At 48.0% G+C, this 24,038-nt stretch overlaps 1 protein-coding gene and 1 long non-coding RNA gene across 2 annotated transcripts; both read right to left on the reverse strand.

The window, feature by feature from the left end:
- Positions 1 to 1,352: 1,352 nt before the first annotated feature.
- Positions 1,353 to 5,630, reverse strand: LOC128424317 (uncharacterized). The gene is made up of 2 exons (XR_008332983.1): positions 2,625 to 5,630; positions 1,353 to 1,527 (listed from the first exon to the last, which is right to left on the reverse strand). It is a non-coding gene; the product is annotated as an uncharacterized LOC128424317 (long non-coding RNA).
- A 4,669-nt stretch (positions 5,631 to 10,299) lies between these two features.
- Positions 10,300 to 20,942, reverse strand: LOC128424308 (zinc finger protein 777-like). Its single transcript, XM_053410335.1, has 8 exons — positions 20,207 to 20,942; positions 19,647 to 20,047; positions 18,098 to 18,224; positions 16,837 to 16,944; positions 14,340 to 14,462; positions 13,628 to 13,729; positions 12,698 to 12,787; positions 10,300 to 11,609 (listed from the first exon to the last, which is right to left on the reverse strand). The coding sequence occupies exons 2-8, from the start codon at positions 20,037 to 20,039 to the stop codon at positions 10,870 to 10,872; spliced, it is 1,683 nt and encodes a 560-aa protein (XP_053266310.1). The 5' UTR covers positions 20,040 to 20,047; positions 20,207 to 20,942; the 3' UTR covers positions 10,300 to 10,869.
- Positions 20,943 to 24,038: the final 3,096 nt, after the last annotated feature.

Consider the following 24,038-nt stretch of genomic DNA (forward strand, 5'->3'; position numbering starts at 1 on the left):
ATGGGAGTTGAAGTGCCGAGCAGGCCCCTGAGGGCTATGGGACGCTCTCTCTTTCTCCACCCTACAGAGGTTTCCCCTGAGTTGCGGGCGAGAGCTCTTCCGTTCCTATTTATTTAATTAAAATTGCATACAGCTTGTTGTTGAGGCACCTCAGCAGTCATTTTTATTTTTAATTAATTAATTTATTTTTATTTAATTAATTAATTAATTAATTAATTTTTATTTATTTATTTATTTATTTAATCAATTTATTTAATCAATTTTAAATTTATTTAATCAGTTTATTTAATCAATTTTTAATTTTAATTAAAAACGAGGTGCGCCCCCCTCAGCTGTTGCTTGTTGGCTACGGAGTCCCTGTGATGTCACTATCCAATATCTGGCTGCGGCTTGTCAACATCTGCCAAATGGGCTTCCAAGGATGAATGTCAATGAGTCTGCATCCACAAATATCCATCGGCTTCAACCTTGCGGCATCCACTGTCGTTCAAATGCTAGCGCCGTCGGCAGCGCTGGAAAGGGAATGATGGGAGCTGGAGTGCCTTGCGGCACTGGGCGGACCCCTGACAGCGTGGCTGGCTAATGGACGCGCTTTCTTTCTCCGCCCCACAGAAGTTTCCACTGAGGGGAAACTGCCAGCGAAAACTATACCTGTCATGAATACACTAGCTCCCAGCCTAGGAATGCAGCCGGCAGCAGACCGCAGTTTGCAACCGACAGGATCAGATTTCTCTTGCGGAGACCATGTTGGAATGCGGACAGGGCTCTCAAGAGGCACAGGCAGGTGCGAAGGAGAAGATTGACAGCCTGTCTTCTCAGGAAGAAGTTGGAGAGAATCCAAGGAGCCAGGAAGTCGTCGCCGCGGGAGGGTGTTTGACAGGAAACAAAATAAGAAATGCAAGGGTCATAGGTTCAGTTTATTCTGCCAGAAATGGAAGGATTCTTTAGAAGGGTCAACTGACTGAGGATGCTGGATGCTTGGCTAGAGCCATCCGGAGCCAATTGCTTGTTTTTGCAATAAATCTACCTTTTAATTACATATGTTTACTGTGTTATCAAGACAGGAACCTGGACTCCTAACAATACCGTTGTTATTTCTTTCATAAAAAATGCATACATTTTGTTGTGAAGGCACCTCAGCGGTCATTTTTATTTTTAATTAAAAATAAGGTGCCCCCCAGCTGTTGCCATGGGCTACAGACTCCCTGTGATGTCACTAATGGACATCTGTAACACCCTGTGATGTCACAAGTGGATACAGCCCCTTCTTCCAGTGACACGGCTACCAGGGAGAGGCGCCCTATGATCCTAGAGAGCTTGATTGCCCATATAATAGACCTTCTATTTAGAAATAATTTAGAAAGGCATTAAGTTGTTTAGGAAACAGAAGCTGGCTGGCTTAAGCCCTGCGGTTCTCTTCATGACTTCCATGGATGGTCTCAGGGAAAACCTCGCCGGCTTCGTATGTCCCTGAAAGGCAAACAACTGAGTGGGATGGCTACTATCTGACAGCATCCTCCCAGACACCTCCACTGGCTTCTGCCCGGCAACTTTGTCCTTGGTGTGGACCATGCCAAATTCACCTCAACAGAGGTGAATGTCAACCAGCTTGCATCCACAAATATCAGCTGGCTTCAGCCTTGTGGCAGCTACTGTCACCTAAACACCTCCACTGGCTGCATTGGGCCACTTCCCTCCTCACTTTGCCCTGTCAACTTCTGTCAATGGGCTTCCAGTTTTAAAGCCTTGTAAGGGAGCAGGCCCTGCAGACCTCACCACAGCAGATGGTCAACTGGAGTGCCACACAAGAGCAGGAAGGTACCTGTTCAAGCAATTTCATGCAAAGCCGTCACTCAATAAGGAGGTTCCTGATGATTGTCTACCAGCGTCCAAATTCCTGCTGGTGTGTCAAGTACTAATCCATCCACTCTGCTGTTCTCTATCTGGCAACTTCTGGATTCTGCCTTCTCACTGTCTTCCAGACAAAAACAGGAGTTGACCATGCTGCTAGCTCCCAAGGTTTGCAGCAAAGAGGGAATGTGCTGTTCAAGGGTCAGTGTAAACCTTGGGAGAAGGCTCCTGCTCGCATAGAACACAACCAAAGCAATGACACTCATCACTAACCGACGTCTATAACTCCCTGTGATGTCACCAACTGAGGCCTATCAACTCCATGTGATGTCACAAGTGGATACAGCCCCTTTTTCCTGTGACACAGTGAAATAAACGAAAAAGAGGTTCTGTTAAGGGGTTCAGCTTCTTAAGAAAGACTGGACCTTCAGAAAGAGCGCGTTTTGTAGGCTCAAGCCGCTCGGGAAATAAACAGAGACCAGACCAGGATATACGGAAAACAAAGATTCTCTTACAACACACGGCTACCAAGGAAGGGGCGCCCTATGATCCTAGAGAGCTTGATTTCCCATATAATTTGTTTTCAGAAATACCTTGTATTTAGAAATAATTGAGAAAGGCATTCTTTAGAAAACAGAAGCTGGGGGGCTTAAGCCCTGCAGTTCTCTTCATGACTTCCATGGATGGTCTTGGGGAAAACCTCGCAGGCTTCGGACGTCCCTGAAAGGCAAATAGCTGAGTGGAATGGCTACCATCCAACAGCATCCAGACACCTCCACTGGCTTCTGCCCGGCAACTTTGTCCTTGGCTTCGGCCTGCCAACTTCTGTCAATGGGCTTCCAAAGGTGAATGTCAACCAGTTTGCATCCACAAATATCCATCTGCTTCAACCTTGTGGCATTCACTGTCGTCCAAATGATCCTGCAGATGATGAAGATGATGATGATGACTTTGAAAAATGGCAAATGTATGATGGGAAAGCACAGGCAAGTATTACTTTGGGAGTTGAGGCTTCACAGATCTCAATTATCCGGTTTCAAACAACAACCAAAACAATATAGAAAGCCTTGCAGAATGTTTATCTTAGTGTGACCCGGGGCAGTAAAGTTTTACTGACTCACAAATTATACCAGCAACATTTAAAGCCAGGGGGTGTCTTTGCCTGACCACTTGCAGACACTTGGAGATCTTTTGGGGCATGGATTCAGCTTCACACCCATATCCCAAATATACATAATCCTGTCAAGCTTTGATGAAAATTATGCCATTTCAACTTTAGTAGAAGGCAAAGATGAAGAGGACCTGACCGCTGAATGGGGTAACAGGAAAATTGCTGACTGAATGGGGAAAGCTCCGGGAATGGGCTGATAGCAGAGATAGTCAGTGCTAATAGGCAGGAAATCTTCAAGGAGATGCCGTGGTGGCAGGTTTACAACAGCGACTACTGTTGAAGTTACAGCCTTGAAAGTGAGGAAATGCGTTAATTCTGACTCAAAAGAGCACCTGAAGAAAGACTGTCCATTGCTACAGAAGAAGAAAACACAGGACAAGCAAGAGAAACTAGACTGGGGTGCAAGATGGAGAACAAAAGTTGGAAATTGTGACACCGAGACGAAGAAAGCCTTAATCACAAGACTGAGTAATACTTCAGGTTGATGGGTCTTGGGCTTGGGAGCATCGGGTCACGTGTATAAGACACAATTTGACTTTTTGAACTATATGTGAAATGTCTATGTGAAATATCTATGGCATTAGCTGGGGTGGTAACATTCCTGTATCTGGCATTGGAAAGGTAAAGCTTAAGTGTTTAAGGAATGAAGTGCTTGAGGTTTTTTATGTTCCACAACTGGAGTCTAATTTGTTGAGTCTGATTAACTTGGCAACATCAGGATTTGAAATATGTTTTGATGGTGATGCATGTGAAATTAGAAAAAGGGAAGAGTTTTATGCTACAGGACATTTGCAAGATTCCTTACATGTGACCGAACCTCAGGAGCGCACTCTTAAGAAGGATGAGGTAGCAAGCCAAGCCATGCAAAATCCACAATTGCTAATTGTGCTCCTCATAATCAATGTGTTCATTTATATACCACAGAAGATTAGCTCGTGTCAATTTTAGAACTGTTGCTAAAATGCCAGGGTTGTGTGAAGGGAATCACATTGAAACCATGTTCTAAGGTTGTGGAATGTGATGTGTGCAGTGAAGCTTAAGTCACACAGAGCACCTGTAGTGAAGCTTCCTTTTTTGTATTATTTTTCGTTCTTTTTATTTTTAGGAGAATATGATGTTTTATATTTTCAATTGTAGTTTATGTTATTATGTTTATATCCTTGTAATTTTGCTTTTGTACTTTCTTCTGGTTTTGTATTATTTGTTTGTTTTATTCAATGCTTGTTTGTATGATGTATAACTATAAATAATAAAAAAAATTAAAACAAAAATCTAAAGTAACCACACACACACATACAAAAGATTGAGCCCTGTGGAACCCCACATTGAAGGTTCCACAGGGCTGAAAAGCACTCCCCAAGTAGCACCCTCTGGGAACGACCATCTCAGTAGGACTGGAACCACTGTATAGCGGCACCACCCACCCCTAGAGTCACTCCAGAAGGATACCATGCTCAATGGTATAGAAAGCCACTGAGAGGTCGAGAACAATTAACAGGGACACGTTTCCCTTGTCTCTCTCTCTCGACAGAGGTCATCATATAGGGCAACCAAAGCAACTTCTGTGCCAAAACCAGGCCTAAGCCCCGATTGAAATGGATTCAGAAAATCCGTTTCTTCCAAAAGCGCCTGGATCTGGTCTGCGACCACTCAATCCAGAACCTTGCCCAGGAAAGGGAGATTAGCAACTGGCTGGTGTTTAGGTAGGTTTTCCAAATCCAGGCTAGGTTTCTTAAGGAATGGTTTTACCACTGCCTCTTTCAAACAGGCAGGGACACCCCCTCTTGTAAAGGGGCATTGATCACCTCCTTGGCCCAGTCAGCTCTTCCCTCCCTGCTGGTTTTATCAGCCAAGGGGGGCAAAGGTCCAGAGCACAAGTGGTCGCCCTGACTGATCCAAGCACCTTGTCCACATCCTCAAGCCTTAGCAACGGAAACTCATCCAACACAACAGAACTAGACTGTGCTCTGGACACCCCATGAGATTCATCTGCTATAACAGCAGAGTCAAGGTGTTGGTGGATGCAAGCGATATTACTTGGAAAATCAGTACAACCCAGGTGATTAAGACTCCATCTCCTCATAGTATTGCAAAAGAACGATGTCAAATCAACATTTGATGATCTACTACTGGTCCACAATAGAAAGTGTCCTTTCCTACTGCATCACAGTGTGGGACGCTGGTTTGACATCATCTGATAGGAAGTGCCTACAGAGGGTGGTGAATACAGCACAAGATATGGGCTGTCCCGCAAGTCCACTGGATGACATGACGGAAGAATGTTGCCTCAGGAGAGTGAGGAAAATTCTCAGGGATGATTCACACCCTGGTTGGCACTTACTTGATCTCCTGCCCTCGGGCAGAAGATATAGAAGCACAGGGTGAAGAACAGTTTCTATCCGTGGGCTGTTAGGCTGCTGAATGAAAAGAGAACAACAGGGCAACTGACTTTCGGGTTTGGTGGGTGTGCGTCAGTAAACGAGGGGAATTAAGACTAAGAGAGCTGAGTGGGGGGTGCTTGTGTAATCTCACTGTACAGTATACAAGTTGTACAAGTGACAATAAAGTATTTCAATTTCAATTATCCTCAAAATGCTTTGCAAACATGTCACAGTTGGTTCTATCACCTCCTTTGGGCCAGCCTGTAAAAGGCCCCATACAACCCAGAAAAGCTCTGCTGGATGACATAATGGGGATGCAATGGAGGCAGCAAAGTAGGCTTTTTTGCTGCCTTCACTGCCACTGGGTAGGCTCGATAATGAGTCTTTACCAGCGTTCAGTTGCATTCATTCAGATCTTTCCTCCCCTTGCGTTCAAGCTTTCCTCCCCTTGCGTTTCCTCGTCTTAAGCTCTGGAGTATACCAGGGGGCCAATTGGGCTCCACAAGTTGGGAGAGGGCACTCACAGGCAATCATATCAATAGCCCAAGCCATTGGGGTGTTCCAGAGGTCGGCCAGAGCTTTGACAAGGACCACCAGTTTTATCACCCAGAAAACCCCCCAGAGCCGTTTGGAACCCCACTGGATCCATCAATCTCCGAGGGCGGACCTTCCTAATAGGTCCCCCGCCTCGGTGGAGGGGGGAAAGTGTTAACATCCTAAATCTTAACAAGAAGTGATCAGAACATGACAAGGGACTGATGTCAATGTCTCCCACCCTCAGATCACCCTCTTCCTGCTCAGCCGAGAAAACAAGGTCCAGAGTGTGGCCTGCCATGTGGTGTTGGGCCAGTGACATGTTGGGACAGCCCCATGGTCCTTATGGCAGCCATGAAGTCCTGAGCCGCCCCAGAGCCAGCTGCCTTGGCATGGATGTTGAAGTCTCCCAGATCCAGCAGTCTGGGAGTCTTCAACACCGCCTCCAAGACCAGCTCTGTCATCTCAGGCAGGGAGACTGCTGGGCAGTAAACCAACAGAATCCCTAATCTGTCCCATTTCCCCAATGTGAGGAACACACACTCTAGATTCCCACCCTCAACTGGACCAAAAGCCTGGAGATAGTGAGTCTCTATAGACCACAGTGAGACGTGGGTGGCGCTGTGGTCTAAACCACAGAGCCTAGGGCTTGCCGATCAGAAAGTCGGCGGTTTGAATGCCTACAATGGGGTGAGCTCCCATTCCTTGGTCCTTGCTCCTGCCAACCTAGCAGTTCGAAAGCATGTCAAAGTGCAAGTAGATAAATAGGTACCACTCTGGCGGGAAGGTAAACGGCATTTCCGTGCGCTGCTCTGGTTTGCCAGAAGCGGCTTAGTCATGCAGGACACATGACCCAGAAGCTGTACGCTGGCTCCCTCGGCCAATAAAGCGAGATGAGCGCCGCAACCCCAGAGTCGGCCACGTCTAGACCCAATGGTCAGGGGTCCCTTTACCTTTACCTATAGACCACAGCAACTCACCCTCCCTGACCCTCAATTCTGGCCTGATGCTGCACTGAGTACCCAGGTGGGCACAGCTGGGTGAGACCAACTCCACCCTGCTGACCCACCCAGGTCTGTGTGATACAAGCCAGACCAGCCTCCTCATCCATAATCAGATAATGGATGAGGGAGATTTTATTCTGGGCCAACCTGACATTCAACAGCAGCAGTTGTGGATGCAAGGGCTGGCTGATATGACAACCACAATTCCCCAGGTTGGAGGAGGGGCTGGTCACTAACTGCCTGTGCCATGTGCCCCTTGCCTGGCCTGCCCCTCCTCCCACGCCATCCCTCCCCCTCCCCAGAACCACTGAAATTGGGCCATTGGCTGCTGTGAAATTTAAAATGCCGACTACGGAATTGGGTCTTACCGAGTAAAATACAGTTAAATTACCAGGTATCCATGGCAGTATTTCAAGTTGGGGAGAGGGCTGTTGGAATATTCTAGATTAGAATAAACCTGTAATGGCTTTGAACAGTTGCTAGGCAACGGAGAATTCCCCCGGCAACAGGGGTCCTTATAAAGGCATGTGATCAGTTAAGTCTGGGTCAGTTTAAATGAGCATGTGAATAAGTCAGCATTAGGTCTCTGGCCGGATGGCTAAAAGGAGAAAGAGATTGTGTTTGTTTATTTGTTTTGGGGTTTTTTCCTTTATTAACGGCCAGTGTAAAGTTTTGTAAATAATAAAGACTCTGAGAAACAGAACCATGGTGTTTATTCCTGTAGTGGGGATTTCACCAAGAGATAGCTGGAGTGCTGCTGTTGCTGCTGATGAGGTAAAGAAGTAAAAGATGCAGCAAAACTTTCTGTAGAAACTGCCACAAAAAGGGAAGAAAACCCACGAGTAGATGATGCTTACGTATCAACAACATAGCGGGGGCAAGAGACAAAAAGGAGCAGCAAATGCAAATGGTATCCTTCTGCAGGGGTCTCCTTTCCGGATGCGGCCACATCACCTTCTCTCCATCCAGTTAAGCAAGAAGCAGAATCACAGTTCAAAGAAGCATCCCAATTGGTCAAACGGCGAGAGGACCAGAGTGGCCTGGCATGTGGCCTGCAGGCTACAGAATTCACACTCAGGCCATAAAATAAATTATAAAAAAGCAATGGTGTTGCCTCATCAGTTGTTGTTGGCATGTATCTGTCTAGAGAGACAAGGAAGTGTGCTTTGGGGTGAAGTTAAACCACTGGGTTAACAGCACCGAAGGGACCCTGCCAGGGTGCAAGCCTGGGCAGGGTATATGGAGGTCCTGCGCTGCCCAGATGACAAGACCCTCTTCTCGGCCCGCTAGTGTACCTCGCCCATCTGCCTGGGTTTCCCCAGCCACTCTGGGCAGCTCCCAACAGAATATAAAAACATGATAAAACACCAAACATTAACAACTACCCTTAACAGGGCTGCCTTCAAACAAGGCACTCCAAAATGAAAAAAGTTACGCACTAGGTGTTTTTTTTTGAATTTTTATTTTCATAATTCCAGCAATGTTTTAAACTCATGTACCGGCTCCGCAGCAGAGGTTACAGGAGATTCCTGGAGTGGGAATTAATCCCAAACCGGGGATAGGGGAACAGCGCTTTTAAGTCCACCCAGAATTTGGCAGAGAAGCTTCCTTCCAGCGCCAAAGCAGATGTCGAGATGGCCCCAGAAGGACTCATCAACCAGCCCCACCGAAGGGATGGCTTGCTATATGAACATTACGCTTCTCCAATGGGGAAGGAGCCATTGACGCAGCTTTAAGGGCGGCAAAAGCAATGGTGCCAGAGTCAGTCCTGACCACAGGCCATGGGGACTGGGTTGATAGGAGCGGCAGGTCAACCTGCGGGGAAAGGAACCCGCAGGAAAGCCTATCAGCTGGTGGCAAATTCCCTCCTCTTCCATGACCCACTGATTATGGTATAAGGAGCACGATTCACAACTCCAAGGGCACAGGGGAAGACGCCACAGCCACAAACGGAGCTTAAGGAAGTGAGCCAAGTTCCTATTTATAAAAGGCGTGTGCATAAGGAAATCTTCCAGAGGTTGAATATCCCGTAATACGATGGGGACGAGAGGAAGGGCTCAGCACCCAACCTGTTTCAACCGAACTGCGGCAAAACGTCTCCTTGGACCCCTGCTTTGGAAAGGCAATAGCAACTGCGAGAGTCCTGTGCAAGGGCAGAACCAGAACCTCTGAAGTCCAGGATGAAGCCCTACAGAGGGATCCAGAAAACTGAAGAGCAGGCAGGTTAAGGCTGGCACACATCGCAGATCCGCAGGGGATCACCTTTGTCAGAGTGGCTGCCCCTTTAAGAAGGCCCTGATCCACCTCTATGGGGCAGGGGGCAGCGGCAAGTACCTAATGAGGAGCTCTGGGGGCTTTCAGTAGCCCAGAGGCAGCGGGCATGGAGGAAATGGGGTCGCTGCGGGGTTGAACAGAGGAGGCAACGCGAGCCATCCGTTCTGGAGCCTCTTCCCTTGGCAGATGGCGGAAGGAAGTGGCACTGCCAAGGTATTTCCTCGCCCCTACCCTACACCCACCTGCTGTGTTCATGCCTAGACCCCATAGACCACCGGGCACCCAACGTGCCACTCTAGGGGGCTTCAGCAGCTGTCTTTGAGGAGAGGACCCCAGAACTGGCCGCTGCAGACGTCATTGGAAAGGTCTTTTCCCCGTTTGGGTATTTTGGGGGCATATGTGCCTGTGGCCCCCGGGGAAGGGAGAGGAGGCTGTACCAAGGGCCAGACCTTCCACAGAGCTGCAGCTGCTGCTATCAAGAGGGGTTCACGTCTCAGCGCTGTTGCCTTCCCAGACCCACTGATCCCTGGGCATTCAGCGCGTGCCGCCCCCCTGCAGGACGGGCAGAAATCTATGCCCCGGAGGTTGCAAGTCAGGCAGGTGCGTCCCTCAGGCGGACAGAGCCCGGGAGAAAAGAGAAAAGTTTGCCAAAGGAAAAGGAACTGGGGCTTTTTGAGGCCGCAGAAATGGAGAAGGACTGCAGGGGGAAAGTTAACAAGGCCCTCTCCGCCTGCATCCACGGGTGGTGTGTGGCCACAGCTTTGCCACACTGCAAAATCCTAGCTGGGCCCATCTTGGCCAGGTAAAGAGACCCCCTTCCTTCATAACGAGAGGCTTGGCCATCCCAGGAACGCTGCTCCACTTTCTGACCCATGTGAGGACTCAAAAGAGAGCGGTGCAGCAGGCCTGCAGTTTAGGCCCTGGGGATTACCATATTTTTCGCTCTGTAAGACACACTTTTTCTCTCCTAAAAAGTAAGGGGAAATGTGTGTGTGTCTTATGGAGCGAATGCAGGCTGCGCAGCTATCCCAGAAGCCAGAACAGCAAGAGGGATTGCTGCGATCCCTCTTGCTGTTCTGCTTCTGGAATTCAGAATATTTTTTTTCTTGTTTTCCTCCTCCAAAAACTAGGTGTGTCTTATGATCTGGGGCATCTTATAGCGCGAAAAATACAGTACGTCCTGGAGGTTTGCACGCAAAGGCAGGAAAACACACACACACACACACAACCCGAGTGACTATCCCCACCTTACTGGGCTCTGCAAGGCCTGGCAAAAGCTGTTGGAGGTTCCTGGGAGGAGCAAGACTTAAACCCCAGTACAGGAAACCAGGGCAGGGAAAGCCAGGAGGGAAAGAGCTTTATCGGCCCGCTGCCACCTCGCTTGCCAGGCTCAGGGGAAATCACGCCAAATCTTGGGCAACCCTTTCTGCTCGCTTTTCACCCCCAGCCTGGCTCTCCATTGGCCGGTCTGCCTTCCTGCCACCTGCACAAACCCACAAGCAAAGTTGTGCGTGTCTCAGGTGAGAACGCCCCGTTTTCTCCCGAGAGAGGGGTCCCCGGCTGCCTTGCTAAGCTCAAAGGGTCTGACGGACAACGCTCTCTGTGCCTGTTTGAGGGCCGCCCCCTCAACGACGGCGGGTCGAATTCTCCCACCTCAGGCCCTCAAGTCCCCTGGGACTCGTCCAGCGGTGTTGCACCTCTTGCAGTGGAACAGGCGGGCCCCGCTGGGCATCAGGGTCCCTTTGTAGGACAGCCACGACCCGCAGGTGTGGCAGCGCCGGCTCTGCATGCGGCTGTGGTTCTCCAAGTGTTCCAGCAGCAGCCCCTGGTGCACAAAAGTCCGGTCGCACTGCGGGCAGCGGAAAGGCCAGTCGTCCGAGTGCATCCGCCGGTGGGCGGCCAGGGCGGCCGGGTCAGTGAAGTAGACGCTGCACTCCAGGCAGGGGGCGGGCCGGCCGGGCGCGGGAGACTGCTGGTTCTGGTCGAAGGCGGGCGGGCCAGCCTTGCTGCAGACGGAGCAGGGCAGGGCCCAGTCGGCCGAGTGGACGCGCTCGTGGACGGCCAGTGACTTCTGGCTGGAGAAGCACAGGTTGCACTGGGCGCACGGGAACTGGGCGCCGGGAGCATGCGTCAGAAGGTGCTGCGAGAGCTGGCCCTGGAACGCAAAGCTCCGGTTGCAGCCCGTGCACTGGAACTTCCGCTTGCGGCTGTAGGGGTGGTCGGCGGAGGCCGTCCGCGGAGAGCCGTCCGCGGCACACATCTCGCACTGGAAGAGGTTGCCTTCGACCGCTTTCCGCTCGGGGTCCTCCGTCGCGCTGGGTTGGGCGGCTGACTTCTCGGTGGTTTCCTCCTCCTCCTCCTCTTCTGCGGCCCTGCACAGCGTGCGGCGTCCAGCTGGGGCAAAAAGCAAACTGTCTTTAGGAAAAGGGGGCTGGGCAGGGGCAAGGAAAAGTCTCCTGAGACTCACAGGAAGCTGTTAGATCGTTGGGTCCATCCTGCTCAGTACTGTCTACACTGGCAGGCAGCCGTTGTGGGGGATTTCAGACGAGGAGACATTCCCAGCCCTACCTAGAGCGGTCACTAGGGGCTGAAAGTGGGACCTCCTGCACGGCAAGCAGAGGCTCTACTGCTGAGCTCCCCCCAAAATAAAGCAAGATTCTAGTCCTCACTGTTCTAAATCAAGGGCTGATTTAACAAAGGAGTCAGAGTGTTGCTCCATGTAGCTCTGTATTGCCTTCACTGACTGACAGCAGCTCTCCAGGGTTCCCTTCACCTTGCCGAGAGATGCGATTGGGGATTGAGCCAGGAACTTCCTCAAATATTTTAATTTGTTTTTGCTAATAATCTTACTGACTTATTCTTTTTGCAGACCACTTTGAAGTTTTAACTTTTCAATGGAAGAGGTAAAGTTTGGATTATCACAAAAGATGTGGGAGGAAAGGATTAACAATAATCGGACCCACAAAGGGGAGGGTGGAAGTCCAGGAGATTCCTTGGAATCCTGTTTTTATTATTTGTGTGTGATATATTCTCTGTAAAAAAAATTATTTGTAAAACCAAATAAATAAATTTTATAATAAAAAAGTTTTTACCTTTGAAAAGTTAAAATAAGAATAAGACTAAAAACAGATTAAAACCAGAAGGCACTTTCTAAACATCTGGGAAAGCTTTCCTAAGCAAGAAAGTTTTTAGCAGGTACTGAAAAGAGTACATAGTGAAGGCTGCTATCAAGAGGCAGGGAGTTCCACAGTTTAGGTGCCGCCACACTGAAAGACTGAGTAAAGATCTTGCAGGATGTGGGTCTGGCTGAAGAATGCTATGGATCTTTAGGTAGCCACAACATCTCCCCAACAGCTCTATTCTATGCCGAAAACTAAAAGGCCTTCCTCCTCTTTGCAGGGGGTTGGACTAGATGACCCTCGGAGCCCCTTCCGACTCAACGGATTCTATGATTTTATGATTCTTCCCAAGCCAGCCCTCACCTGCTGGAACCAAGATGGGCTGTTCTTCCTCTTCCTCTTCTTCTTCCTCCTCCTCCTCCTCCTGTTTAATCCAGGCAGGAACAAGGGGCCCTGTGCATGAGAGGGGAGACCGAAACTGGTCATCATTCCTCAGCAATCTTTTATGCCCCCTGCTGCCCCCCCTCCAAGAACCCAACCATCATTTTACCGACGGGAAAAGGCCGACATGCAGAAAAAGTCCAATGACAGCAGAGGCTGCGGACAAACGTCATCGCACACGGAGCTGCTTTTTTGATTATCAAATCACTTTAAAATATGTATATTGCTGCATTGTAAAAATATATTTCAAAGCGGCTTACGGAAACAAAAGCATAAGATCATGGGTAGGCAAACTAAGGCCCAGGGGCCGGATCCAGCCCAATCGCCTTCTACTGTAAATCCGGTCCGCGGACAGTCCAGGAATCAGCGTGTTTTTACGTGAGTAGAATGTGTCCTTTTATTTAAAATGCACCTCTGGGTTATTTGTGGGGCATAGGAATTCGTTCATTATTGTTTTTCAAAATATAGTCTGGCCCCCCACAAGATCTGAGGGCCAGTGGACCGGCCCCCTGCTGAAAAAGTCTGCTGACCCCTGCATAAGACCATTTAAAAGCAGAGCCCAATTAACCGCGGTGGAAGGAGGTGTTCATAACTGCCTGCCTAGGGCGGAGTACAGTAGGCGTTTACAAGTTGGACACAGAAGGCGCCTGCTGAATCTCTAGTGGCAGGGAGTTCCGCAGGACCAGGCCGATGACGCTCAAGGCTCGGTTTTCTCATTGTCGTCAAACGAGCTTCACCACCCTGGAGAACAGTCAACGGCACTGCTGCAGGGGGTCTGTTCTTGGTGCTCATCCCAGGGCCCAGATCCAAGAAGGGCTCCTGGTTCTGTGCCCAAGAGGTCTCAACACTCACCGCTGCCGGGGCTCGTGGGAGACGCAGGCTCTTCCTTAATGTGGATTTCCTCTTGCTCTTCTTTAATCTGCAACCCCGTCTCGTCTTGAACAATCTGGAGTTCTTTGGGAAATAAAGAGGAAATTACTGTATACTCCAAATGATTTTTCTGGGAACCAAACCCCAGGGCCCCCCCTTTTTTCTGCTATGGCATTTGGGGAACTTTTGACCCCAAGTGCAGCTAAGAACCAGTGTGGATAAAAATCAATGATTAAAAAATAAAAATAAAAAATTGGATTTTTTTTTATCCAAATTGGATTTTTAAAATAAAAGGCTTTCAGAGGAAAGATCTTTCTAAAGATCGTTTTCTGTTTAAGTTACGTTAAAAGTACAAAGGCTATTCATCAGGAAATAAGGATTTGTTTTAAGTTTTTCATGTATGCTAAATCTAAGGTTGTTGTTTTTTAAAAAACTGTTTAAGCACATCAGTTAATACACATGGATACATATGCTATGATGTTATTGTTTTAGTTAAATAAATTGCTTAAATTGTTATTAGGGAAATGATTGCTTTTTCTCCTTCCAATAAAGTACAGAAGAAAAGTTGTCCAAATATAAACAGTTAACAGTTAAACCTCGCAATAATTTCACAATTATCGGTCTATGTATTTCTAATAGTATAACCAAATCAGTAAAGTGATCGAAGGATCCTGCCCAGGTCAAGAGGACTCACCCAAGTCGGGGTCGATAGCGAGGTTCATTTCTTGACTCTCTTCTGGGTCGTCAAAGGGCCTCGCCTCCTCCTTGACCTCTTCCCCGTCCCAGGAAGAAGCGTCCGTTGCAGCGATCAGGGATCCTGAGCCCAGGGAATGAATGAATTTTATTATTACGATCACAGACCAGTCGTCCGGGTCACTTACAATATCAGGAAAACCATAAAACACAACAGGGATACATTGAATTGCAATTGGGTATAACAGAGACAATTCAGATTTAGCAGCAGTTAAAAATATATATATATATTAAATCTTGATCACTAAAATATAACCTAAAATTATCATTTAAAACCTTAATCGTTTTGGTAGTACAGCTTGTTCCCTAAGTTTTATGGCAGATGCACAGAATTTGGCCACCCTTAGCGTAATCTCCAGATCCTTGTCCTCTATACCAGGAGTTTTAGACGTTGAAGTTCGGACCCATTTGGAGATTTTTGTATAACAGGAGTGATAAATACTGAGCGTATATCCCCGTAGAAACGGCAGCGTAACAAGAATTTGGATGAGCCCAGGGAAAATGAGGCCACACATGACCTCTTGCTCCTCGCTTAGCACATCTCCCATGCCAAAGAGCATCCCTGCGCAGGCACTCGCTGCAGGCTCAGGAGGGCAAGACAACCAGAACCGCCACTCAGAACGGCTGGGACTTGTATCTGTGCTTGCTTTTTTCCTCCTCCAGACCGTTCCCTTTTCCTTATGTGCCACGTCCAAATTCTGAGATTCCTTAACGGCAGTACAGTGGTACCTCGGTTTAAGAACAGCCCTGTTTACGAACTATTCGGTTTACAAACTCCACAAAACCGGAAGTAGTGTCCCGGTTTGTGAACTTTACCTCGGTGTAAGAATGGAAGCCAAATGGTGGAAGGGCACCATTAGGGAAAGCGCACCTCGGTTTAAGAACAGTTTTGGTTTAAGAATGGACTTCCGGAACGGATTAAGTTCGTAAACCGAGGTACCACTGTACATTAAAAAATACGATGAGTCTTCCTTAACTGGATCAGAGCCATCTAGGCAAATATCCTGCCATCACGGTGGCCAACCAGCTGCCCCAACCCGAAGCCCAAAGCAAGACCTGACATTTTATCACATGTGGTGGGAATGCAAGAAACTAAAGAACTTCTGGGAAATGACATATAATGAGATGAAAAAGATGTTGAAATATGCATTCTTAAAAAAAACAGAAGCATTTTTACTTGGTATTATAGGCCAAGACATTAACAGACAAGATGTCAAACTGTTCTTATATGCAACAACAGCGGCAAGAGTATTGTTAGCCCGGAAATGGAAGCAAGAAGAAATTCTGACGAAAGAAGAATGGCAGACGAAAATAATGGACTATGCAGAATTGGACAAAATGACAGGAAGGATTCGAAACCTGCGGGACCAGAGATTTACAGAAGATTGGAAGATGTATATGAATTGTTTGAAGAGCAACGGTAATCAACAAATTACGCTAGTAGGACTGCAAGAAGTTTTGTAAGGAGAAATATACGAAGTGTTACAAAGTAGAAAAAGATAGAGATATTGGTTATGAGTTTGAAATGCAATAGGGAGAATAAGAAATGCATACTAAGAGATTAGATTGGAAAATTTTCAGACAGGACTGATGGAAGTCAAAAAAATTGAATAAGATGTAAAAGTATGCTTAATTACTGTTGAAAACGATATGTTAAAAAACTAATTATATACCATTATAAAACACAGCTGGTGGTACAATCCCAGAAGGAAAACAAACATTTAAAACAATGTACAACAATAAACTTAAAATTTATAAATGCGTATAGACACTTAAAACTTTCAGATAAACTACCGCAGAGAGAGGACCCGGAGTCACCCCTGGAACCGAGTTTGGGGATTTTCTTAACGAACTCGTTTGGGTCGGGGGATGGTCTGCCCCTACAGATCTGTACACAGAATCTGGCAACCATCCGGGTCATCTTATGATCTTTGCCTAACAGGAAAAGGTCAAATTTTTGCTTTTCCGGGAGGTCAGTGAGCCTCACCAGCAGGGAATCAATGGTCTCACTCCGTGCCTCTTCGTAAAAGGGACATCTAAAGAACAAGTGCTCTGGGCTTCCTATCTCCCCCAATGAACAGGCGCAAAGTCTCTGAGCACATGGGACTTTTTTAAAGGATCCTTCCAGGACCGGCGAGGGCAGAGCCGAGCTTCTGGCGAGTGTAAAGGCCCTTCTTGCATTTTGGCATACGAGAAAGAAGAGATATGCTGCCGGTGCGGCTATATCTCTCTCGATTTCTCAAATTTTATAGTCGGGGCACCTTGAGCAGTCCTGTTGTCTCTCTGTGTCTGTGGTTCTTTGCCTGACCTTAGCTTCTGCCTGGCCCAACATCCTGCTCATGTGTTTTCATGCCCAAACAGTAACATTGCCACCAGGAAAGTGGAGAGGGCCATTTAAGGGAGAAGGGGCTTGATCCCTCATCACCCCACACACCTACCTGGACCCACAGGCAACTCTTCCGCCTCAGAGTCTCCCGCGTCTTCCGCACGGGGTTCCTCCCCTCGCTCAATCTGGGACAGGATCCGGGGCTTGGAAATGGCATAGTCTGGCCATGGGAAAAGGAGAGGCTGTCAGTCTCATTCAGAACAGGCTGGTGGGATTTGCACAATGGGCAGAAATGCCAGGGGGAGCACGAGGAAGAGGATGGCGGGGGGAGAATGCACATTAATTGGAATATAGGAGTGTGCCCAAAAGCAGGTGTGGCACAGATATATTCTTTTCACAAAGCAAAACATCATTTGTTGTTGAAAAGATCACAACTCCTGCACACTGGAGGAACTTAGCCCTTTCAGCATATACTAAAAGTTATGGACCTCATGAACAAATCCGAATAAAATATACACACAATGGCAGAAGGGATGTTCTGGGATCTTCTAAACCACCATATGTTGGTTCTGGATGACACAACAAGCTGTGCTCAGTCAAAAAACGGAAGTCAAAATGTTTGAAAGTGTGTGGCAAATATTTGATTTGATTTATTATATTCCTACGCCGCTTTTAATTCAAACACTACTTCCTTTTAAATGTTGGTTTGCTTTGTTCTTGTTCTTACTGTCTGCTTTGCAGTTCTGTTCTGCGTTTTCACGGCGTGAGCCGAGACCTTCGGACGAAGGACCATACACAAATTCGATAAATAACAATTTAAAAATAGCATTTGATTGACGTTGAGGTGAGACTGCGTTGAGAAATAAGACTAAGAGGACATATTGATATAGGAATGTATTAGATAATATGTAAAGAAGTATACTATAATAAGAGTACATTCATTTGTAAAAAAGGAATATACTAGACAGGAAGTCTAGTATGTTGGTATGTATATGATTTTGGGGGGGAATTTGTTTTTGTTTTTTTCTCTTTGTTCTTTCTTTCGTTTTGCTTCATTTTCTTTCTAGGTATATAAAATTTGTATATAATTTTTGTATACATGTTGGAAATCATATTATAGTAAGTCCTGCAATGTAATACGATAACATTTACCGATGTAATATAAGAATGTTAACAAATAAATAAAATGCAAATTCAAAAAAAAGAGAGAAATAACAATTGAAAAATAGAATGGCCTTCAAAGCGGCTTACAAGCAACAGGCAGCGAGAACACAATCGCACATAACAGAACAGCACAAAGATGCCGTAAATCGTTTGGGAAATTTAAGAGGGAAAGAGAGGCACAGATCCTGCCCGGGTGTCGAAGCTCTTACCCAGCGACACCAGCATCTCGTAGTTGCTCCGCATGACCCCTTTGTACAGCTCTTTCTGCCCCTCGTCCAGGTTGGCCCACTCCTGAGCGTCAAAATGGACCGAGATGTCGCCAAAGGTCACCGGCACCTAGGGTAGAAAGAGTCCCAAACGTCAGAGCTCCCGCCTCCATCCGTCACGTCCAGAGATCTTTCCCCCTCCACCCACTTTTGATCTCTTCATTCAAGGACACAAACAGCAGCTCAGGCCTAGGCGGGTCTCAGCAAATCTTCCCAAGAGGTCTTGCCCAGTATACCTGAAGGAGCATCTCCACCCCCATCATTCTGCCCAGACACAGAGGTCCAGCTCTGAGGGCCTTCTGGCGGTTCCCTCACTGCGAGAAGCAAAGCTACAGGGAACCAGGCAGAGGGCCTTCTCGGTGGTGGCACCCGCCCTGTGGAACGCCCTCCCATCAGATGTCAAAGAGATAAACAACTACCTGACATTTAGAAGACATCTGAAGGCAGCCCTGTTCAGGGAAGTTTTTAATGTGTGACATTTTAATGTATTTTTAATCTTTGTTGGAAGCCGCCCAGAGTGGCTGGGGAAACCCAGCCAGATGGGCGGGGTACAAATAATAATTATTATTATTATTATTATTATTATTATTATTATTATTATTATTATTATTGCCCCAAGGAAGCAGCTGCGAGGACTGAATGCCCACCGCTCTCTAAGGCTCCTGGCCCGGTTCCTTCCCCAGCAGCTCAGTTGTCTTGGTGCTCTTTGCTCCACCCTCTTCAGACCTCTACTGCTTCTGGGAGACAGGAGAGAGGCAAGCTGGTCGCAGCAGGAGGGGTCTCAAGACTCCCTGCCTTCTTCCACAGGCTGCCAACACACAGCTTCCGATTTTGGGCTGACCTCTGCCACAGCCTCTTCCTGCTCACCAAACCTCACCAAACTCCCAACACTGCTCCCTCCTTTCCCTCTGATGACTGGGCTCTGAGCCTTTGTCCCCTGGGGGTTCCTTTGGGGGTTCCCCACATCCAGCCAGTGCATGTCAGGTCAGGACTCTGCACCATTTCAAACAACACAGTGAGAATACCAAAAGCTAAAAACAAAGAAGGGATGGTTGTTAAAAAGTAAATTAAACTCCGACAGAATGTTTGAAAATCCATAACAACACAGATGGTAAATAAGGCACAGCATAATAATAATAATAATAATAATAATAATAATAATAATTTATTATTTGTACCCTGCCCTCTACCTTCTACCCTCGGGCAGAAGATATAGAAGCATGATTAGTCGCGCCAACAGGGTAAAGAACGGCTTCTATCTGTTAGGCTGCTGAATGAAAAGAGAACAACAGGGCAACTGACTTTTGGGTTTGGTAGGTGGGTGTCAGTAAATGAGGGGAATTGAGACTAAGAGAGCTGGGTGTTCGTGTAATCTCACGGTATACAAGTTGTACAAGTGACAATAAAGTATTTCAATAAAAAACCTCCAAAGAAGGAGCATTCAACACATATATTCTTGTAGTGCAAATTAAGCCGGCCGGGGCAATGTTACCTGAGGGATTTCTCCTTTAACACCCGGAGGAAGCCTCAGGATCCAGAAGTTGCGGTTCTTCAGCAGGTTCTCCAAGTTGTCCAGCCTCCTCTGGAGTAGGCTGTTCTCCTGGATCAGGGTCCCGAGCGCGGACAGCTTGCTCTCCAGCTCCTGCCCCATCTCCGCCACCACCCTCTCACAGACAACCCACTTCTGCTCCGCAGCCACCATCCTCCTCTCCAGGCCCTGAAGCCGGGCGCCGTGAGAAGGAAGCGCCGTGTCCGTGGCTTCCACGGCAGACCACAAAGACGTCTCCGGGACAGGCCCCTTCCTCTCTCCGTTAAACGTGGCCTTGCAGGGCGTTGCGGGGTGCGGCGGCAGCTGGCGGCCGGATTCTGAAACCTCGAACTCCATGGTTTGCTCTGCAAGGGTGGAGGAAATGGAATCAGAAAATTATAGAGTCGGAAGGGCCCTCCAAAGGTCATCCAGACCAACCCCGTGTGATTCAAGCGCTGGATGAGAATCGAGCCTCCAACACTACTGGAGAGCAGGAAAAGAAATGCCTTTCAGAGGCTGCTTACCGGAAGCTGTGAAATTTCACCGCTGGGGACAGGGTCCTGGGTAAGAGTCGCTTGCCAGGTTTTGATACCCCTTATCAGAACCAAAACACTAAAGTTGGAGAGAGATGTGCGCCGCGTTGGGGATGCCCTTCACCCTAGGAAAGAGGGCTTTGGGGAAAAGTTGGCAAGCTGCCAAGAGGGAAGAAAGCCGAAAGCTTAGATGCCACCCTCCCTTAAGTCCTGTACCCCAAAGCAAAGGTGTATTTTCTCCCCCCACCCTTTTCAAGCCAGAGCAGGGCAGGGCTCCTGCTGCACCCCCAGAAGCATCTTGCAAAAGCAGCAGAGCCCTCAGCTCCTTCGCTGCACCCCCAAAATAATCAGCAGGAATCTTCCCTGCCTCTCTTCTGCTTTGTCCAACCTAAGGCATCTTCAAGGAACCCCAAAAGTGCTTTGCTGCACCCCAAGGCACCCTGAAATGCAGCTGCCTAGCCCTTCTGCACCCAAGGCACCCTGAAATGCAACTGCCTAGCCCATCTGCACCCAAGGCACCCTGAAATGCAACTGCCTAGCCCTTCTGCACCCCAAGGCACCCTGAAATGCAACTGCCTAGCCCTTCTGCACCCAAGGCATCCTGAAATGCAACTGCCTAGCCCTTCTGCACCCAAGGCACCCTGAAATGCAAATGATCAGCCCTTCTGCACCCCAAGGCACCCTGAAATGCAACTGACCGGCCCCTCTGCGCTCACCCCCCATCCCTTTGCAATACCCTCAGCCCGCCCCGCCGCTTCTCTCCCGCTTTTGTCTCCCGCGCACAGCCCCACACTTGCCTTGGGTCCGTGGGGCCGGCACTGCGCATGCTCGCGAGGACCAGGCCTGGGCGACGAAGACGCAGCTCCCCGGGAGCGACTCCGCACCGCCACCTGCAGGGCAGGAGGAGAAGCGCAGGGAGCCGGCCGCCGGAGGGCTAGGCAAGCTCCCCGCTTCACCGGATTGGTGCACAGGGTGGAGGTATTTGCATAGACACGCCCCCTTCCATGTACCACGCGGAGATCCCCTTGCCGGGCGCTGTCGAACTACAACTCCCATCATCCCTTTCCATGGGGCGCGTTTGCTGGGGCTGATCGTTGCTTATCTAGGGTTGCATTTATTTGTTGCAGACTTTTTCTTTTCTTTTATTTATGGTTGCATTTGTTGCAGACTTTTTCTTTTATTTATGGTTGCATTTGTTGCAGACTTTTTCTTTTATTTATGGTTGCATTTGTTGCAGACTTTTAGAAGACATCTGAAGGTAGCCCTGTTTAGGGAAGCTTTTAATGTTTAATAGACTATTGTATTTTAATATTCTGTTGGAAGCTGCGCTTCCCTGAACAGAGCTGCCTTCAGATGTCTTCTAAATGTCAGGTAGTTGTTTATCTCTTTGATATCTGAAGGGAGGGCGTTCCACAAGGAGGGTGCCACTACCGAGAAGGCCCTCTGCCTGGTTCCCTGTAACCTCACTTCTCGCAATGAGGGAACCGCCAGAAGGCCCTCGGTGCTGGACCTCAGTGTAGGGGTCAGATGGGATTACCATGAGGAATTATAGAATATACATCAAGCCATCGTGTCCACGATGAAGACATTGTGTTGACTGGGTTTGATATATTGACGATAATTTCTGATTAAATCCCATAATATTCTACATTCATGCTCTTTCCCCTCTGCTGCCCATTTCCCCTTGCCTGACAAATCATGTACACACTTAGACAGGCAGGCGTCCTCAAAGATAGTGGGCAAGTTCTTTGATGTAGGATGTTAATCTTAGGGCCAGGAAACAGATCTCACATTAAGGGGATAATGGTCACTGTCCTCCTGGCCATCCTTCTTATCGTATGTATTGCTTGTTTATTACCTCCTGGGTTGCCAGATACTCTTCTTTGTAGTTCTCAACTATTTACTACCCCTTTGTAGTTCTCAACTTAGTTACCCCAAAATATATGCATGCTAATTAGTGTTGTAGTGTAACTTTTTCCCCACGTGGGGTTTGATGAAATGCTCAGAGGAAATATGATTGGTTCTTACGAGCACTGTGTAAAAGATTCTTTTGCTAATAAAATGGCCTGGCGAGGGGCGTGGTTTACGCACTTTTCTCAGAGAGCCTTGCTGGTCAAAGCCTCGTGTCTTGATTTTTAATCAGGGTCCAATCCTTCCTTTACTTTGCAAACGCAACACCTCAGTGTCCGGGCAGAATGATGGGGGTGGAGACGCTCCTTCAGGTCTACTGGGCCTTTGAGGCCGTTTAGGGCTTGAAAGGTCAGCACCAACACTTTGAATTGTGCTCGGAAACGTACTGGGAGCCAATGTAGGTCTTTCAAGACCAGTGTTATGTGATCTCGGCGGCCGATCCCAGTCCCCAGTCTAGCTGCCGCATTCTGGATTAGTTGCAGTTTCCAGGTCACCTTCAAAGGTAGCCCCACTTAGAGCGCATTGCAGTAGTCCAAGCAGGAGATAACCAGAGTATGCCCCACTCTGGCGAGACAGTGCACGGGCAGGGAGGGTCTCATCCTGCATATCAGATGGAGCTAATAAACAGCTGCCCTGGACACAGAATTGACCTGCGCCTCCTTGGACAGCTGTGAGTCTAAAATCACTCCCAGGCTGTGCAGCTGGTCCTTCAGGGGCACAGTTACCCCATTCAGGACCAGGGAGTCCTCCACTCCTGTCTGCCCCCTTGTCCCCCAAGAACAGTACTTCTGTCTTGGCAGGATTCAACCTCAATCTATTAGCCACCATCCATCCTCCAACCGCCTCCAGACACTAGTTCAACCCCCTGGAATCTTTGCCCAAAATGGGGCTTGAACCCACAACCCTGATATTGAGAGCCTCCTGCTCTACCGACTGGCATTCAGTTAAGGTTTACTCAGAGTTAGACCCACTGAAATCAATGAGCACGAATAAGTTAGGTCCACTCATTTCAGAGGTTCCACTCGGAGCAGAACTCAGTTGTAACTGGGGTGTCATTGGCCGTGGTGCAAACCTCCCCACTGCCGGAGCCCATAAGAGTGTGAACAGATGACAGTATGGCTGGTGATACTGCAAGATGGCCCCTCCGTCACTTTGTGAAAACTCAATGAGTTTTCAGTCTCATGTTGAGGATGATGCAAACACTGCATGCAAGGTGTGCAGATCGCAGAAGTGCAAAAGATGGAATTGGGTTCAGAATTCTCCTCCTTCTTTAAAAGTCTCTTGTCCCTGTGGCTACAAATACATCCTTTTAACTTTGTGATCAAGCAAAATCTTAAAAAGCCGGAGAACTGGCGGAATAAGATTGCCAGTGGTTATTGCCAGGTTATTACAGGGATAATAATAATAATAATAATAATAATAATAATAATAATAATACCCCACCCATTCTGCAGGGTTTCCTCAGTCACTCTGGGCAGCTCCCAACAGATTAAAAACAGAATAAAACATCAAATATTAAAAACTTCCCTAAACAGGGCTGCCTTCAGATGTCTTTTAAAAGTGAGATAGTTGTTGATTTGCTTGACATCTGATGGGAGGGTGTTCCACAAGGTGGGTGCCACCACTGAGAAGGCCCTCTGCCTGGTTCCCTGTAACTTGGCTTCTCGCAGTGAGGGAACCACCAGAAGGCCCTCGGTCCTGGACCTCAGTGTCCGGGTAGAAAGATGGGGGTGGAGACACTCCTTCAGGTCTACTGGACCGAGGCCGATTAGGGCTTTAAAGGTCAGCACCAACACTTCGAATTGTGTTCAGAAATGTACTGGGAGCCAATTAAGGTCTTTCAAGACTGGTGTTATGTGGTCTCGGCTGCTGCTCCCAGTCACCAGTCTAGCTGCCGCATTCTGGATAACTC

The sequence above is a fragment of the Podarcis raffonei genome, chromosome 12 (genome assembly GCF_027172205.1).
Source record: "Podarcis raffonei isolate rPodRaf1 chromosome 12, rPodRaf1.pri, whole genome shotgun sequence".
NCBI lineage: Eukaryota > Metazoa > Chordata > Lepidosauria > Squamata > Lacertidae > Podarcis > Podarcis raffonei.

Excerpts from the sequence above, each read along its gene's own strand:
- LOC128424308 (XM_053410335.1), bottom strand. The coding sequence starts at position 20,039 with ATGGAGTTCGAGGTTTCAGAATCCGGCCGCCAGCTGCCGCCGCACCCC. Across the intron at positions 16,945-18,097 it reads CGAGATGCTGGTGTCGCTGG|ACTATGCCATTTCCAAGCCC; the intron begins GTAAGAGCTTCG and ends TCCCATGGCCAG. Across the intron at positions 12,788-13,627 it reads TCCCACGAGCCCCGGCAGCG|GGCCCCTTGTTCCTGCCTGG; the intron begins GTGAGTGTTGAG and ends TCTCATGCACAG.